The sequence below is a fragment of the Ctenocephalides felis genome, unplaced genomic scaffold, assembly GCF_003426905.1.
Source record: "Ctenocephalides felis isolate EL2017-DRISC unplaced genomic scaffold, ASM342690v1 CF-g0.4_SCAFFOLD_01170, whole genome shotgun sequence".
NCBI classification, from domain to species: Eukaryota; Metazoa; Arthropoda; class Insecta; order Siphonaptera; family Pulicidae; genus Ctenocephalides; species Ctenocephalides felis.
Genome location: NW_020537324.1, coordinates 50,679,714 through 50,698,058, shown reverse-complemented (window position 1 = coordinate 50,698,058; position 18,345 = coordinate 50,679,714). Strand labels below are relative to the sequence as shown.

The 18,345-nt window shown below is 29.2% G+C and overlaps 1 protein-coding gene across 1 annotated transcript in view; it reads left to right on the top strand.

Annotated features, from left to right (window-relative positions):
• Positions 1-18,345, top strand: part of LOC113366759 (gonadotropin-releasing hormone receptor-like) — a 78,621-nt gene that overhangs the window by 10,122 nt on the left and 50,154 nt on the right. Inside the window, exons 2-3 of the mRNA XM_026608415.1 lie at positions 4,167-4,350; positions 14,991-15,190. Coding sequence (XP_026464200.1) covers positions 4,287-4,350; positions 14,991-15,190 — 264 coding nt within the window. The 5' untranslated portion in view covers positions 4,167-4,286. The remainder of the gene's footprint in view (positions 1-4,166; positions 4,351-14,990; positions 15,191-18,345) is intronic.

Below are 18,345 nucleotides of genomic sequence, written 5' to 3'. Positions count from 1 at the left end.
TGAAAAACCGAGAAATTGCGCGTAGAAGTTTCCGTTCCGCTCGAATACATGCTCGACGTTTGCTTACTATTTCTTCTGTAACTCCAAAAATAATCTAAATTTGCTTCTGAAAATTTAGACATATATTCCTGATCCTGGTTAGTTTTGGAAAACATTTTTGAGAAAAAAAACGACGCGGTACGGTGATTCCAAGTATTTCAAAATATTTATTTATACGAAACTATGAAACACACAAAAGAAAATTGTGATAAACTGTACACTGTGTAAAAAAAATAGTCACAAACGCGGAGCCAGCTTGTACAACTTTGGCTCAACATTTTCGAATCTAAATCGTGAGTCAAGAGGTTAACAATAATATATACAAGTTCTGATATTTTTATAATATATCAAACATTGTTAAAATTAATATATCTAGAAGAGTAAATAAAACCAGATGACACAAAATATCGCACAAAAATATACTTTAAACTCATGTATTTGAAATGTTTTTATGTAAGAGGATAGTCTTTTATCGTAAGATGTTATTCTCCTAATAAAAACAGAGCTTGCGAAATATTTACCTTTTATTTTATTTATTTTTTCCATTTTATAAGCTCTTTTCTACATGGATGTCAATTTCGAAATAGAAGCGCATGTGTATTCCTGTAGATACTCTGTATGTTATTCTACGTCCATTGAATAAATATTAGTTTTGAATAATTGACCGTGCAGAGGCAATAATTTTCATTCCCTTTAGCAAACTGGTAATAATAATCGTAGCACCACGAACAATGCGGTTTGATGTTTAACAGGATTTAAGAGAAGCACATTTAAGCAAAATTGCTGATTTGCAATAATATTTGCTAACGAAATATAATTTAGTACAACACATGAGTAATGTAAATTGGGTTTACAATTTCTCATTGTCTGAAAAGTTCGAAATGGTTCCCATCTGAATTAATTATATCACGACACAAAATTTGGTTTCAATAATAATTTTCGTTTCGTCATAACTTGCCTCCACATCTCTTTGTAATCTAATTTATTGTTTTTGGTGTAGTAGATACGGTTGCACCAATTGGTGGTTACAGTTTGTGACTTAAAGATTTTAGTAGAAGAGTCAGTGAGCTATTTGACTAACCTGTTTTCTGAGAGCTAGAATTTGTTTTAATGATATTTTATTATCGACCCATTAAGAAAGTACCATTCTGGCAGTCATTCCGCGGTTGCGTCATCATCCCATCAATTTGTGAAAATGACAAAAAAAATTCATTACTTGCTCCCAATTTTGAGGGTGTATTCTCTTAACTGTTCAGAAAGCATATGTAAAAAGCCAGCCCATTCTGACAGTTGCAAGGGTCTGCCAGTCGAGTACATAATAATCACGATCATAATCACAATCGTTGCCATACATAATCGACTAACACCCTTGTATTTAAATAATTTATACACCATTTTGAAGGTCTTTTTAAAAACATCCGATATACCAAAACGTTATGGCCGAGATATCATTAAAAATATGCCAAAGTGGCCCCTTTTCAAACTCAATTTTTGGCATAATCATAAAAGATATCGAAAAAAATATGTGATTCTACTCATATTGGCTTAGACCACATGATGTATTTTATATATGCTAAATAATCCTTTATTTTTAGCTGAGAAGGATAAAATAATTTTTCAATTAATATTTTCGGATAGTGCGTTTTGTTTAATTACTTTAGTATTTAGCGTTATTCAAAAGCCTATTGTTTTTTCTTCTAGTACTGCAAATATCGTTCAAATCAAATTTGTGAAAAACACTGAAAAATTGTACAAACCAGAACCAGTACACACGCGGTCGATAATAAAATATCATTAAAAAAAATTCTAGCTCTCAGAAAACAAGTTAGTCAAATAGTTCACTGGCTTTTCGACTATTTGCTTTAACTTGATATAAAGCAACAATAACATTTTTTTCAACAATCATTCAATAATTCGGGGCAAAAAGCAGATCAAAACCGTTTACTAGAACTTTCTTATTATTGTTTCTGTCAGTTCATGAACTTGCTCTTAGGCAAAATTGTATATTATTCATGCATATGCGTGATTAGTTTGTCATCACTTGGCTTGTAAAATAAACATGATTTGATCAATTTCGCATTGAAAATTCAATATTGTGTATTTGAATATTGCCAATCGTGAGTACTAACTATCCTTCAATTATTTAGTTTTCTAGTAGGTAATAGTAGGTAATAGTAGTAAATAAATGCTGATAAAATATTGAAATCAAATTTAAAAATAAATTAATTTTAATTTTTGATCTAAGGTAAACGAAGCATAATAATTTAATGAATGACGATTCAGTTACTTAGAAACTTCTCTGTATATTATGATAATTGCAGTAATCACATCTGATAAAAATATCATTATTAATAATTGTGGCTTCGAATTATAATTTTGTTTGAATATTTTATATTTCTCTTTTTGCTACAGTTGCAATATATTTGTGCTGTTTTTATCTTGCAATATTTGTAACTTCAAAATATGAATTGTGTTGCGTTTTTATATTGTTTCTTGTGTTTTGCATGCATTTCATATAAATGCACAAGAATGTACAGGATGTCTTGTTCCTTTTGAGTTTATAATGACATATGCTTCTCAAGTAAATGATTGCATAATTGTTTCTTGAAATTCAATATTACTATGTTGCTATTTAAAATGAATTAGTATTTCATATATCAATTGTATGGCTGCAGTTTTTTCATTTTGATTAGTAAGTCTAAAATTTACAATTACTCTTTATATTACTATCACTTTTGGAAGGGGTTCTGCTGATTACATAATCCAAAATATAATGTAATTTGCATTGTTCGTCAAATATTTAACTACAAAACTTTAACAAAAATATCATGTACCTAATCACCAGTAGAGTCTATTTCAACTGCAATCTGAGTAAAAGTCCTGCAAACATATTAGGTTGTCAAATATCTCCCTTCCGCCTTTTTGTATTATAAACCAATATAAACCAATAGCAAAAAAGCGGAAGGGAGATATTTGACAACCTAATATTTTAAATATCTATAAATATTTGAGTGGTCCTTAATTATAATATGTTTTCGAATTTCTTTGAACTCAGTGGTTCAAGTGCTTCCAATTTGATAAAAAAAACTCTGAAACTCTAACCAAAGTTTCTTGGTTTTTCTTCCTATGTAAATACTTATTTTATAAAATATATCAAATTTTTGTTGTATTTTTTTAATTTATTATCGAAATAAGCAAATGCTATGTTATTCTCAAAATTTTGATTCGTTTGTCACAATAAGTTATTACATTCTAAAAAAAACAAATGGAATTTTACCCATGTTATATCTATAAGAAACTTTGGTTAGAGTGCAGACTATCTTAAAGTAAAGTAAAATATTAAGATCTAAAATTTTCAGAGTTTTTTTTATCAATTTGGAAGCATTTGATCCCTGGAAAAAAGAAATTCGAAAATATCCATATTAAGGACCACCCTAATATATATATTTATTAGCTATATAAGTCATAATAATTTAGAAATATTTATTTTATGCTAATGGTAGAATACTAATACAAGTTTATTTTATTTTAGATCCTATATAATTAGTAGATTGTTAGGCATATAAAATGATCATTATACAAAAAAATATTGCGCTTAAATTAGAATTATTCCAGCAATTCTTTAATGAACTGATCTATTTAAATTATCATTGTAGCTTTTAATTACCTTCATATGTTGGCTCAAAGTAAAAAATGATAGATTCTTGAAATCGTTTATTATTACATATATGATATTCTCCCGGAGTTGTAAAAGAATTGTACAAAAACTTGCATATTTTTACATAAAAAATACTAAGTAAGTACATATATATGAGATACCAGGAAGAACACAAATGAATTTAAATATTGTTATGTCAATAAAAAATAAATGAACAAAAGTAGAATTATTTTGTTCAATATATATAGTGCATATTCCAGTGGATTATTTAAAAAACAATTTCAATAAATTCAATAAATTATATTTCGAAATTGTCTTCAAAATCAACGTTAATTCTCAATCTTACACTATTACGATAAAATGATTGTATATGTCCTTACTCCAATTCGCTGAGCTATTACATGTAACAATGTTCTACCTACATTGAGTAGAAAGCTTTTAGTTTCCTGACACTTGATTTAAATTGCAGTTGGCGATTTTCCACGTGTCCAAAGGACCTTTCTGGGAAGATTTTCATCAATGCGTCACTCATGGATTCTACTCAGAACAGTGGCAGGAGCAGCTGTATACCAGCCTGTCACTGGTGACAATGTTCATATTACCGTTACTGGTATTGGTCTGCACATACGTGTCTACAATCATTACAATTGCCAGTAAGTTATTTTTATTATAGTTTTAAATATATATATATATATATATATATATATATATATATTAGGGCGGGTCGATTTGTATGGGTAAACAAAGTCACATAACCACATATGATTTTCATATACTGAGGATCAAAATAAGATACTTTGCCGAAGAAACCATATCTCTAAAATGAATTCTGATGTCCTGTGCATTCACCCAAAGATTGGGTCAAATTTTAACTAGTTAGTATTCGTATTTAGCCTTGAGGCAAGTTACATGAACTTTCCGATATGTGTAAATAATCGACTTAATCAATAATAAGCAAATTGATTTATGAGTGATTACAAGTATTCCGAGAGGATTTATTACATATAATTGAAACGAACACGTTAACTAGGAGTATTTTCCAATAGCAAATTTTCACAAATCAATAATTTTTATAATTGAACCAGTTTTAGTAAGACGTTAATGGTTTAGTATTTTCATTAAAACCAAGTAATCTATCGTTATACCAAGTAAATCGTCTAATTTTAATTTTAACAAACGTCAACAAAACTACTCATTTTCTCAAACTTTGATGAATTTTTAAAATTAAACTACTTGTCGTAAGGCCATAATATTTCAGTAAGTTCTATAAGACCATGATATATATCGCCAAAAAAGCTTCCATAGAAATCGACGAAATTTTTTTTACAACAATTAATTACAAAAAAACGGCTCGGTAGATTTTCACCTAAAACTAATCAGTATCATTCCCAACTAATATCTTTCGAACAGTTTTTGATTTTTTAAAATCGATTTGGTAGTATGAGCTCAAATGCGGATGAAAAGTTTAACACTTTTTTTTCAAATTACAAAGAAACGGCTCGGCAGATCGTCTCACAAAACTGACAAACTATAGTCCTAATTGAGATACATCAAATTACTTAAATTTATGAAAGCGGTTCAGGCGTTTTTGAGAAAACGACGATCAAAGTTATAATTTTGACAAATGCCAAAAAAACGATATTTATTTTTGCAAACTTAGACGAATTTTCAAAATTAAACGACTTGTCGTAGGGCCATAATATTTTAGTAGGATCTACAAAACTATGGTATCTGCCGTCAAAAAAAATCATAAAAATCGTCGAATTTTTTTTTTAAACTTTATTACAAGAAAACGGCGCGGCCGATCTTTACCAAAAACTAATCAGCACGATTCCCAATCAATAGCTTTCGAACGGTTTTTGAATTTTCAAAATCGATTCATAATTGCGGGCTAAAACGTGGACGAAAAATTTTTCACTTTTCTAATTATGATCAAAATAAGCATACAATGTTGTTCTCAAAATTTGGATTCATTTGCCTCAAAGTTATAAAATTATTTGAACAAATTAAAATTTTACCCACATTATCTCCATAAGAAACTCAATACTTAGTGAATGAAAAATAAAAAAGATATGTTAATAAAATATGAGATATATGTAATTCAATATGGATAACTTTTAGCACAAAAATTCGTTATTACTAAAAATATTTATTTTTTCTTTAATTTATAATAATTGTTTCAAATGAAATAAATTTTCATGTTGGTTGGTGAGTTTTCTATATGTACATAAATAAGTTTTATAAATACCTGTATATCAATATATTTTGACTTGAATTCCGCATTGACCTCTAAAATTATTGTGCAGGAGTACTCCGTTCTGAATTTTACATTTATCTAGATTAAAATTTGTAATTATTCATGTTAATGACATATTCACTATAGCAAATTCTTGTAAAGTTTACACGATGTAAACATATTGTGGTCTAAATTCAATTGAAATATATGTAAATATGTAATTTAATTAAATCTATGCAAATTACTATTTACTGTTTTTAAAAGATAATTATTCTATATTAAGTCATACTCATCGTTTTAACTATATATATATATATATATATATACACTAGCTTACCCGGCCACGCTTTACTGCGGCTTTTATTATAATCCACTGGATTGAAATTTTAAGCTTATGAAAACGGTATTTTCGAAGAAATTTATTACGTTTCACAATGGTATAATTTTGACGTGTATTTCCTTTAATAGTTATAATAGCAAATTTAGAAATGGATGAAAAATCTACTCAAATAACCTTAAAAAATCAATAATTCTAAAATTTAAAAAAATTAGTCGCATGTATTAAAAACGTGTGTGTACAACAGTAAATATTAAATTCTAAAATATCTATTGAAATGCAAGAATTTATGAATATAATCTACATAAATTCTTGTAATATGGACATCGTTGACAATCGAATACCAAACGAAGCTCGATTGTTTTTCCAATTTCAATTTGAAATTTAATTTTATTCATTAGAGACCATTTTTCTTGATTGTAATATGCATCAGAGAAACTTATGTAGTCGAAGATTTGTTTGTTTATGTCGATTTGGTTATTTCTAATATTTTTATATGTATTATATTTACTGTTCATGTAGGAAATTTTATCAAATGAATGCAATACATTGTTAATTATTTTCAAATGTAGTATTCGCCACGAATAGAACTTGTTCGTGAATAACGTGTTTAAATGTGTGAATAAAATTAACCAATAATATGAATTATATTGTATAATACTATTCTATAGCTATTTGAGTCAGATTTTTTAGCCTGATAGAAATATTATAGTTTATGACGTACTACATAAAGTGAAAAAATAAATTATTTCTGAAGTTTTTGTGATAGCTCAATTTACACGGTTCTTCCCTACTGTAGTGACAGTTGTATTAACAAGTATTAGCTAAACTATACTAATTTTACGATATGGTCCAAAAAGAGAAAGATAAAGTATGATTGATTGTTCGAACAAGTTTCCATTATTGCATGAAGTCAGGTCGGCCCCCTACAATAACATGATCTGTAGATCGCATTGCTTTTGAAGAGTTAAGGGGGTCTTCCTATGTGACGGCCTGTTTTTTAGGGATATTTTAGGTTTTTTTTTCTTCAAGCTTCAAGTTTTTTATCATTTATTAACACATATTTGGACAGTATAAATATAAAATTTCAGCTAAAAATATTCAGTCAAACTAGAGTTACAGCGCTCTGAACACCCCCGCCTCGAAAAAAATAACTCCCACTTCCTCCACGATTCCGGCTGATCGGCTTATCTGAAAAAAAAAAAATAAACGGCGTTTTAATTTGTAGGCTTAAAAGCACGGAATGACCTATAATCAAATATAAAGAAAATTGGATTTTTGATAGACATTTGAAATAAAAGTTGCAAATTAGGCGTTTTTTATGTATTTATGTATGTATGGCTACAATTTTTTGTCCACATTTTCGGGCGCACGGATTAACCGATCTGAATGGTTCAAAAAAACATTCGATTCCTATTGATAGCGAGACGTGCTGATTAGTTTTTTGCAAAGGCAGTTCGAACCGATTTGAATGGTCGAAAAACATTCAATTTGTAATGATGGGGAGAAGTGGTGATTAGTTTTTGACAAAGGCAGGTCCAGCCGTTTTGGAGATACCAGGCAAAATGCTCAAAAAAGGCAGTTTTTGAGAGAACTAAGCATCCGATTTGAATGATTCAAATAACTTTCAGCTTGTTTTGACAAGATTATTGCTTTTGGGAAAATATTTGTTTCAAAATTTATTTTTCCAATTTTTTTTTCTCAGATTTTTTTTTTCTTTTCGAAAATAATTCAGATTTCAATTTAAATCCTGGCTAAAGTTCTAAAGCTCACTTATATTCTTTAAATAAATAATTTTAACTTTGTAATTAAGTTTATATAACTCTTATAAATATTAGACAATGTAGTATTTATAATAATTTATATGAAAACATTTATGTAATATTTCTGAAAAATTTTGTTACGGTACGGAAAGTTCCAGCAATTTGCCTTAAGGCCGCACGATGCCATACACAACTAGTTTTACTACAAGTTAACCATCAGTAGTAGTTTACTACCAACAATGCGTGGGAACGGTTGGGAGTGTATTTCTTGTATTTTCGAAATTTTTCATCATTTTTTAAAAAAAACTAAATTTTGAATAATTTCAGAAAATATCACAATTTCAAAAAAACGAATTCTTACAAAAATTTGAGAATATTTCAAAATTTCCAAATTCTCAAAAAATTTAAAAAAAAGCTTTTTTTAAAAAAAAAAACTTCTGAAAAAATTTCAGTTTTGAAAAAATTTCTATCAAAAAAAAAATTTAAAAAAAGAACAAATTTCTTTGTTATTTTAAAAGTTATTTGTAGAATTCGCTCGTCGCCTAATTTAAAAAGCACTTACAAGTTTAAGTATGTATTTATTTATAATAAATAGTCAATTCGAAATCATTCAAAACAAGTACTTATTATTTTTATTGCTCGCATGTTTAATTGCGGTACGGAAAGTTCCAACAATTTACCTTAGGGCACGACATGCGTCCCACTAGTTTTAATTAAGATAGATGATCAAAAATTGGCACACCGTACCCAGTCTTCCCTATATTTGAAAGGTCTCACATTACCAAAGCATCAACATGCAATTTTTTTTATCAATATGCTGAATCAATTATGTGACAGCATAAAATATCTTAGACCACATGCTTGTCTCGATATTGAACTTTCCTTGTCATTACGATGTCAAACTAGAAATCACTTTTATTTCATACTACTAGGGAGAACATAAATAATAAATTTATAATGTATGTGACTGGTAAATCACTAAAACTTGGCATTTACATACATCTAGGCTTTTAGACGATTTTGTCGTACTACGTATTTATTCTTGAAAAATGTCAGCTACTTAAATGACGTATAAAGTGCCTGTTGGAGAGAATCGCCTTGAAACGTCATAGTTATGAACAGCACATTTTCTTTCATCAATTGATTTAAGAAAATAGAATAGCCTGAAATCGAATGGAAAATATTGTATTTTATCTACAAAAATTAAATCTGATAACTAGGTGTAAGTGGCATGTTGGCCTTCATGCAAGTTGCAAAAAACTTCCGAATGAATTGAATAAAATGGCAATGAATTCAAATTACAAAACTTTTAAAATTGAACTTATATATCACTACTAGCTAAATATGATCAGGCGTTGCTGTGTTTTACATGTAAATAAGAATCCAAACAAAAATGCGATTCCCTTGCATTTAGTTATTAAAATGTATTATATTACAAGCATATAAGCATTTGATTTTTAACTTTTCCCATAGGGTAAGTTATAGTAATCGCAAAATAATCAAAAATGAAAGTTTTTGCATATCTTTGCGTTTCAAAGGTTTCTGAACATTTTGTATGTATATGTTTGGATACAATTTTTCGTCCACGATTTCAGGCTATTTGAGTTTATATTTCAGGCAATTTGTATGATTCCGATTACTACTGATAGTTTTTAGGGAAGACAGGTCCAGCCATTTTCAAGATACGGGGCAAAAAGTGCCAAAAATAGTAATTCAATTTTTTAAGTAACAGATTTAAACAACTATTTACTTGTATTGGTGAAGTAAAGAATTGATTGCATTTTTTGAAAGGCAGGTCTAGCAGTTTCGGAGGTATAGAGGAAAATGTAAGAAAAATAATATTTAGCGGTCTAAAATGATCATTAGACATATGCACATCAAATTATCAGGTTTTATAGACATTTTAAACAAGTGTACTAATTTTGTTACATTTTTTTTTTGTTTTACCCGAACAATATGTAAGCTTTTATAGTTACTGAAGTAACAATGGATATCATAGAACAATTAAAGAAAAAATACGTATATATTTACACACACACACATATATATATTATAATATATATAAATAATTATTTATATATATATATATATATATATATATATATATATGTATATAAATAAAGCGAGAGGTTTTTCTTCAGATGGTGAAATAATAATGATAAAATAATATGTTCTTGGGCATCCATCCAGTAATTAACATGACTGACATGTTACACAAACTCCAAGCTGATATGTTCGTTTGGAATAAGCTTTTTTATAATAAAATATATTATTTATTTTTATGTTTATTTTAATTATACAATTATTTAAAATTTATCATAACTCGACGTTTTATAAATTTGTTTTTGTGTTTTGTATGCACTGAAGATGGGTCAAATCAAGACCCGAAACGTATGTTTTTTTAATAAAAACATTTTCTTTCAATAAAACTGGATAGATGCCCGAGAACAATTTTAGCATATATATATATGGAAAGCCGTGGTTCATATGTAATATATATATTTTATTTATAATAAAATAGTAACGACACTATGTGTTATCATATTTATCATTTATAAAATATAGTTAGTATTCGTGTTTTCAATAAAAAGGAAAAGTGTTAATTATACTTTTGGCAGTGAGACTGGGGAGAAACAATCGAGAGATACCAACTGACACTTGAACTTTTGTTTTGTCCGTGCTGTCACTATGATGAGCCTATCTGTCCAGTAGAAATGCGATGCGTGTTGACAGGCCGCTACATATATATATATATATATATATATATATATATATATATATATATATATATGTAGTGCATCTATTAAAAAAGTTGTGTAAATAGGTCAAAATTTTAGGGCTTTTTATATGCGCATTATGAATAAATGAAAAAATTAAAATTATCAAAAAAATTAAATAAAAAAAAACGTCGGGGTGGTCAATCCTTGCCAGGGACTTGTTCAAAGAAAGTTACTTCTTTCACCCTTTAGATCCAATCTCAAAATCGGTATAGTTCAGTTGTTATGACGACTGTCACTTCCGCACTCGGTCCATTGCCATTTGGGTTCAATAAAAATATCCGAAAACCTGTTCGGGGATATATTATAACCATTTTCCAAATTTTTCGGCGATTTGATGTTTAATTTTTGAATGCATAAGACAGACAAACAGGCATACATACATTTAAATATATTAGCAATGATTCAATATAAATGTCAACAATTGTCAATCCACTACAATTCGGTTAAAACCAAAACCATCAAATTTCACAACACGGCCAAAGGCAAAAAAGAGAAAACCGAAGCATTTAAAAAACACACACATGTATATATATATATAAAATAATTGTCACTTATTTCCCCAATCCTCATATCACAAAACACAATACCATAAACGTTACAAACCAAACGCAATATATATTTCTCGAATATCAAATATATCTCTCGAAGGAATTGAACTTATGACAGTAATATCATGAAATATCTAAGACGTAAGCATCTTGTAAACTAACCGTCAAATTGATTCTTTTCAGTATCAATGCATCCATTACCGCTTTGTTTTCAAACAATACCTCATTTCATAATAAATTCTTACAGACATTTTCAATTCATTTTCTGCAAGATTCTGCTAATGGAAATAAAAAAACAAAATTTGAAAAAAAAGCAATTGAACCAATTTCATTTAGTCTATCACAAGGAAAAATCGTAAGACTCAATTAAGTTCTTTTGAAGAAATATAAAGCTTTGCGTTTCTCTGTGTCTTCGACTTATGCAATGCAACTCTTTTCCAATTAATTTTTTACAGATATAACGGTGCAAAGCAATTTTAATATTCTGCAAAAATGAAAATGCAGATGTTATTATTAAGCTCCCGTAGAGTAAATATTATATATCACAAAGAATCGTACCTAAAGATTAAGTGATTTTTGTAACTGCGCCAACGTATTCTGTATTTTATATTAGATATTTTATGGTTCTTGATAGAGTCACTCAATAACATTTACCTTATCTAATAAACATCCCAAAGCATTTAAATATTGATATACCGCCACACTGAAGGCACAACCGCAATATCAAGTCATTGGCTTCAAAATTGATATTTGATCGATACTTTCTTTTTGTATAGCTTTGATGAAATGTATTGACCCGAAGTTGATTCCAAAAGCATTCAGTTTTTATAAGTAGGGGAGACTGGGTGCGGTAGTGACAGTCATTATAACAACTAAACTATACTGATTTTCTGATTGGGTCTAAATTGTGAAAGAAGTAATTCTCTTTGAACAAGTTTACATTATTGCTTTCAGTCAGTGCTTTGCATTAACATGATCTGTAGACCACATCGCTTTCAAAAGGTCAAAAGTTTTCATGTGTGATTTCGTCTAATCATAACTGTTAATTGAACACAAATGGATTGAATTGTTCATTTGGCCGTAAGTTGAACAGGGTTGAACTTTAGTAGTTATTCACCAGCAATTAGTTTTTGCTTAAATAATTTTTTAAACAATAATTTGTTTTCAAAAGTGTGATTTGGGTACGGTTGTGACATGTATGTTTTGTCTTTTTCGAGTGAAGATTAAACAGATAAAAAAAATCTAACTTAAAAAGAAAGGAAAAAGAAAATTCAATATAAGAAAAAAAAGATTTGACAATGAATATTTGTTAACTTTGTATAAAAAATTATGTTTTGTCATATATTGCGTTGTGTTACATATTTTTGACAATAAAATTCGTTCTGACAAAAATTATTCTGGTGTTTATACCTATTGTTTTTAACCTATTCTTATATCAGTCACAACTGACCCTGGGGGTGTGGACAATTGTGACAATGTAATTTGATTTCATAACTAATCCATCGTGGACTGAAATAAAGACCGTATTTCAGTATTTCCACCTAGACAAATGTTCAAACTACCATTTAATTCACTTTCCTCTCAGCTAACTGGTAAAAAAATGGCACGATAGTACTATCCCCTGCTATAAAACTCGATAGTATCGTTCTAACACGCGTATTGGATAAATATATTTGGCAAATCTGCTACGTTTGGCAGCTTTGAATTACTTTGCTAGTATAAAACTATTCGATTCGTATATTCAATATGCTAAATAGCCTGACAAGCCTCTTTGGATTTACGAAAGAATAATATCTAAACACGGTGTCCTGAAGCCAAACAATCATTACTTAACGTATGCATAATGAAAATCAAAATTTTGTTTAAATTTTACTAATAAAAATACACTTTAATGGCCAAGGTTCAAGTTCAGAACTATGCAATCTATAAGCTTTTTTTAAAAAGTCATAGTATTACTTTTTTCGGATAAAAGTTTGGGTGGCCCACTTTTCCCTACATTTTCGGAAAACACCTTAAATATACTTTTTTGTCATTCAAAAAGAGAAGTAGTTCCAAACATAATTTCAAGCATTTGCTATGATAAAAAGTTACATTTTGGAGTAGGGTAGGGCGGGGCTAGTTGAGCATAGGGGCAAGTTGAGCAATCGAAGTATTTCGAAAACTATTCACCGTCCGTTTAGGCATTATATGGCGGAAGATAGAGGTTTGGGAGAAATAAACATCCCATAAAAATGAGTGAGACTCACGGGCGTTTTGTTTATTTTGAGACCAAAAAGTAAAAAACTAATTCATCACGAGTTTTCGTCTGCTTTAGTCAAATGTTGTTTATTTTTATACAGGTAAATGTTATTCTTCCATATAGTTATACTACTTTTAATATGCATAGAGGTTCTGGGTATAATTCTCACGGTTTTTTTTATAAACTCACTTTCATTTCAAAATTCCGTGTTGGGGTTAGTTGAGCACAGTTGCTAAACTTGTTCTGTCACTAAGACAATTATCATTAACTTCAAGAAATTAATTATTATTTTTAAGATTTAGGCTAAGTCTATGAGTAATAATATAAAGAAATGATGATTTTAAACAAAAACACTGAATATAATGGTAAAATAATTCCTAAGATACGATATTGTTTTGTTGATTCTACTTTTGGCTAAATATTCAAAGAAAATTACTATAAGTTTTGTTTTCTCTGTCAATAAAAACTATTAGTATAGAACTGGTAATTAAAAACTTATTTTATTTCATCACTAATCGACAATAAATCTATAATTTCTTAGTGCTCAACTTGCCCCACCTATGGGGTACATTGAGCATATTGACTTTTTGCATTTAAACAGCTGTAGCTTTTAAATTTTACATATTACAAAATAATAGTATTAACACTTTTGTGAAGCGATAAACAACAAATCCATTAGGTCGTATAGCAATTTATTGAAACTTTTCATTGAGGAGCTACATTCGTTTAAGTGAAAATTTGCTCAACTAGCGCCGCCCTACCCTACCCTTGCAACTAAAAAAAAATTAAGAAAATTTTAGATTCAAAAATAATAACGTGGCCCACTTCTGTCCACTTGTTAGATGTCATTCATTCACGAACAAGGATTATCGTAGACAGATTATAGAATTCAAAGTTGCATTATTTTGGGACATTTTATGCCTAGAAAGTTATAAAACTGGCCGTGAGACGCGAAGGCGACCGCTTCTTTTGATGCAAATATTTGCATTAGTAAAAAATCTCGATTAAATGTCTGTACTTGTTAACACATTTAGTACCAGTTTAATGAAGTCGTATATGACAAAACTCCGATACCACTCCGCTCGTATTCTCTCGCTCGAGGGAGTTGTTGTTTTGAAGTGAACTCCGGAGTGAGTTACCCATCTATTGTGTGTACATACATAAGTGTTAATTTCTTAATAAACATAGATTTTTATATATTTGTTCATACAAATTTTTAATTATCCGAATGCCTATCGACAACAATTAACCTGGTTAATCGAGTTTATTTTACTATATATACAAAATTAAATTTATTCATACAAAAAATCAACTACAAAAAAAAATCAATTAAGAAAATGTTTGTTTAGTGTTTGAAAAATATGTTAAATTTTCCATTTTCGATTTGCAGAGAGTGAGCAAGTGTTCCGGGCTGAAGTGCAATTGCGCTGTCAGCGTTCAGCGCCGGATCTGAACAGGCGTCGCCTCATACATCGAGCGAAAATGAAGTCTCTGCGAATTTCCGTGGTTATCGTGATGGCATTCATCATATGCTGGACGCCCTACTACACAATGATGATTATTTTCATGTTCATGGATCCCGGAAAACCGGTAAGAATGTTTTAATGTGAATCATTATGTTTATAGTGCAATAAAATTTCACTCTACCGCTATTTTTATCTTACTACATAGCTACTTAAATCTACATAGCTATTATACGAAATCTTGGTGTCATGATTTATGTTTGCAATAAACTATTAAATGAATTTTGATAAAACTTTGTTGCCCTTTATATATGATTACAGTCCAACTTGAAAGAGAGGTTTATTTCTATTATTATGAATCTCATTTATTATTGCAAGCTAAATGTTTATTTTGCTATTTTACTTTGTATTTATTGGAGAGTTTTATTATATCTTATTAGGATTTAGCTTCTGACCTGCTAAATTTAAAAAAAATTAAAATTTATTTCGAGAACTAAGTTTTCAAATTTTAACTTTTTTATAAATAATTAGTTCGACTCTACCAAAAAATAGTACAAAGTATATATATATACATATAGCATATAACACTCTAACGATATGTACATATTTGATACATATTTTTGCATATATACATAGATGAAGTTGGAGGAAAATGAATATAGACAAATTTAAATTGGGGTTCTAAAATTATTTTTAAAATATGAATTAATTGAAAATTTTCTGTAGATGTTCTACATCGTTATACGAGAGTTTCAGCCTAAATGCACTATTAACTTCTCGGAAAAAGTTTGTTTTCATCAAAAAATCCGATTATCTAATTTTATGTTTTCTCTACGTTTCAAGCCATTCTGAATCGAATGAGACCAAATTTGGAGAAAGTATGTGTGTGTGTTTGTGTGTGTGTGAACAGATTTTTTATTTTAAGATTTGTAGAATAATATTTTTTATTTGAATATAATTTTAATTTTATAATTAAGTTCCCGAAGGAGAAGTTTATTTTTAATCAAAAAATCCGATTTTCTAATTTTGTTTTCTCGACGTTTCAAGCCATTCTGAATCGAATGAGACCAAATTTGAAGAAAATGTGTGTGTGTGTGAACAGATTTTTTGCCGTAAATCCACGTTTTCTCAAAAACGGCTGGACCGATTTCAAATTTTAAAGTCATTCGATGTACGGCGATGAGGACTAGCGTTTGTCAATTTTGCGCGACGATCAGCCAAGCCGTTTCTTTGTAAATAGCAGAAAAGTGAGAAAAAAATCGTTCACGTTTTAGCCCGCAGTTCTGAATCTATTTTGAAAATGCAAAAACCGTTCGAAAGATATTAGTTGGTAATCGTGCTAATGAGTTTTTGGTAGAGATCGGTCAGCCCGATTTATTGTTATAAAGTATTGAACAAGAATTTTCGACGATTTTTATTATTATTTTTTTTATGGTAGACACCATAGTATTCTAGATCATATTAAAATATTACGGCTCTACGACAACTTGTTTAGCTTGAAAAATTCGTCAAAGTTTCCAAAAAATACTATCGTTTTTTTAGCATTTGTCAAAACTAGACCTTTCATCAAGGTTGGCTCAGAAACGCCTGAACCAATTTCAAAAATTTAAAAGATCATTTGATGATCTCAATGAGTTTTAGGTAAAAATCTACTGAGCCATTTTCTTGCAATTAACTGTTGAAAAAAAAATTTAAGCCGATTTTTGGAACTTTTTGGCGATATATGTCATGGTCTTATAGAACTTATTGGAATATTACGGCCTTACGACAAGTAGTTTAATTTTAAAAAGTCTTCATAGTTTGAGAAAATTAGTAGTTTTTTTTTATATTTGTTTATTAAAAATTAAAATTAGACGATTTACTTGGTATAACGATAGAGTACCTGGTCTTAATGAACATATGAAACCATTAAAGTCCTACGAAAACTGGTTCAATTTAAAAAAATTGTTGATTTTTGAACATTTGCTTTTAGAAAATACTCCGAGTTAACGTGTTCGTTTGTTTTCAATTATGTGTAATAAATCCATTCGGAATACTTTTAATCAGTCATAAATTAATTTATTTTTTATTGATTAAATCGATTATTTACTCATATCGGGAAGTTTATGTAACTTTCCTCAAGGCAAAATACCAATACCAACTAGTTTATTCATATTTTCAATGATATAAATATCCTTTTCTATGAATCATGAAATATATTGCTCTGTATATATTTATATATAGAATGATAACATCAACCTTTGCTATTATGAAAATAATTAGGAAAAAACATTATCTTGCGTTGTTTTTAAACTATGAACTTTTAGACGAAACTTAGAACTCTGGTGAAATTATGACCATTTATCGGTCATCATGGTCAATTCACATTAGTTTTGTTCTTTTAGATATTGAAAACATAGCAATGAATACTATTTCAACACAGGATTTAAGTGAAAAATATTAACACAATTCCCCAAGTTTTTGAGAATTAAGTTTTTTCTGCTGAACTATTCATTTGAAATTTTTAAAGTCGGTCGACTTTGAGGAGCCATCCTTTTGAAAAGTGCACTTAAGTGCATTAGGTATTTTCATCAAAAATCAGGTTCGTAAAATACTTGATGATTAGAAGTTCACTAGGCATTATACTGAACATAGTTCGATAGTTACTTGTTTGATGCATATTATGTTTTGTCATGTAGTGCATATAGTTTACAGTTTGGTGCCCCGCCCTGTCCTCTTTATATATGTGTGTGTATGTATGCAAATATATGTGTATACATGGGCATAATATGAGTGTTTATAAACTAATCTCTTTTGAAAACTACTTAACGTAAAGCACTAATGATATATGCTGTATTCCAAATATTTGCAACGATTTGCGCTTCGCGAAACAGAACTATGTACTTACGGTCCAACTGCAGCTGCAGCTGCAGCTACCTTCGTTAAATTTGTTCCTACTTATAATTCTGCTTATTATATACCTATGAACTAGAGATGGCTTATTATATCCGAAGCCGGATCGACTCGGATTTGACTCCGCTTCATGGTGGAGTTATATCCGCTAAACAACTCCACGACTCCGACAATTTTGAAACCGAAATACTCGAAACAAATTTGTATTATAGTATGCTGTTTATGTATCTAAGGATTTGTCAAATTCCGTTAATTATTTGAAATAAAAATTTGTGAATAATTATCAATAAAATAATTTTTCTAAAAAATTCACGAATAAATGACGGATTGTAAAAGTTTCGGTCGACCAGATGATCGACTCAGTGACTCGTATTTTTAGCAGTGTTGACC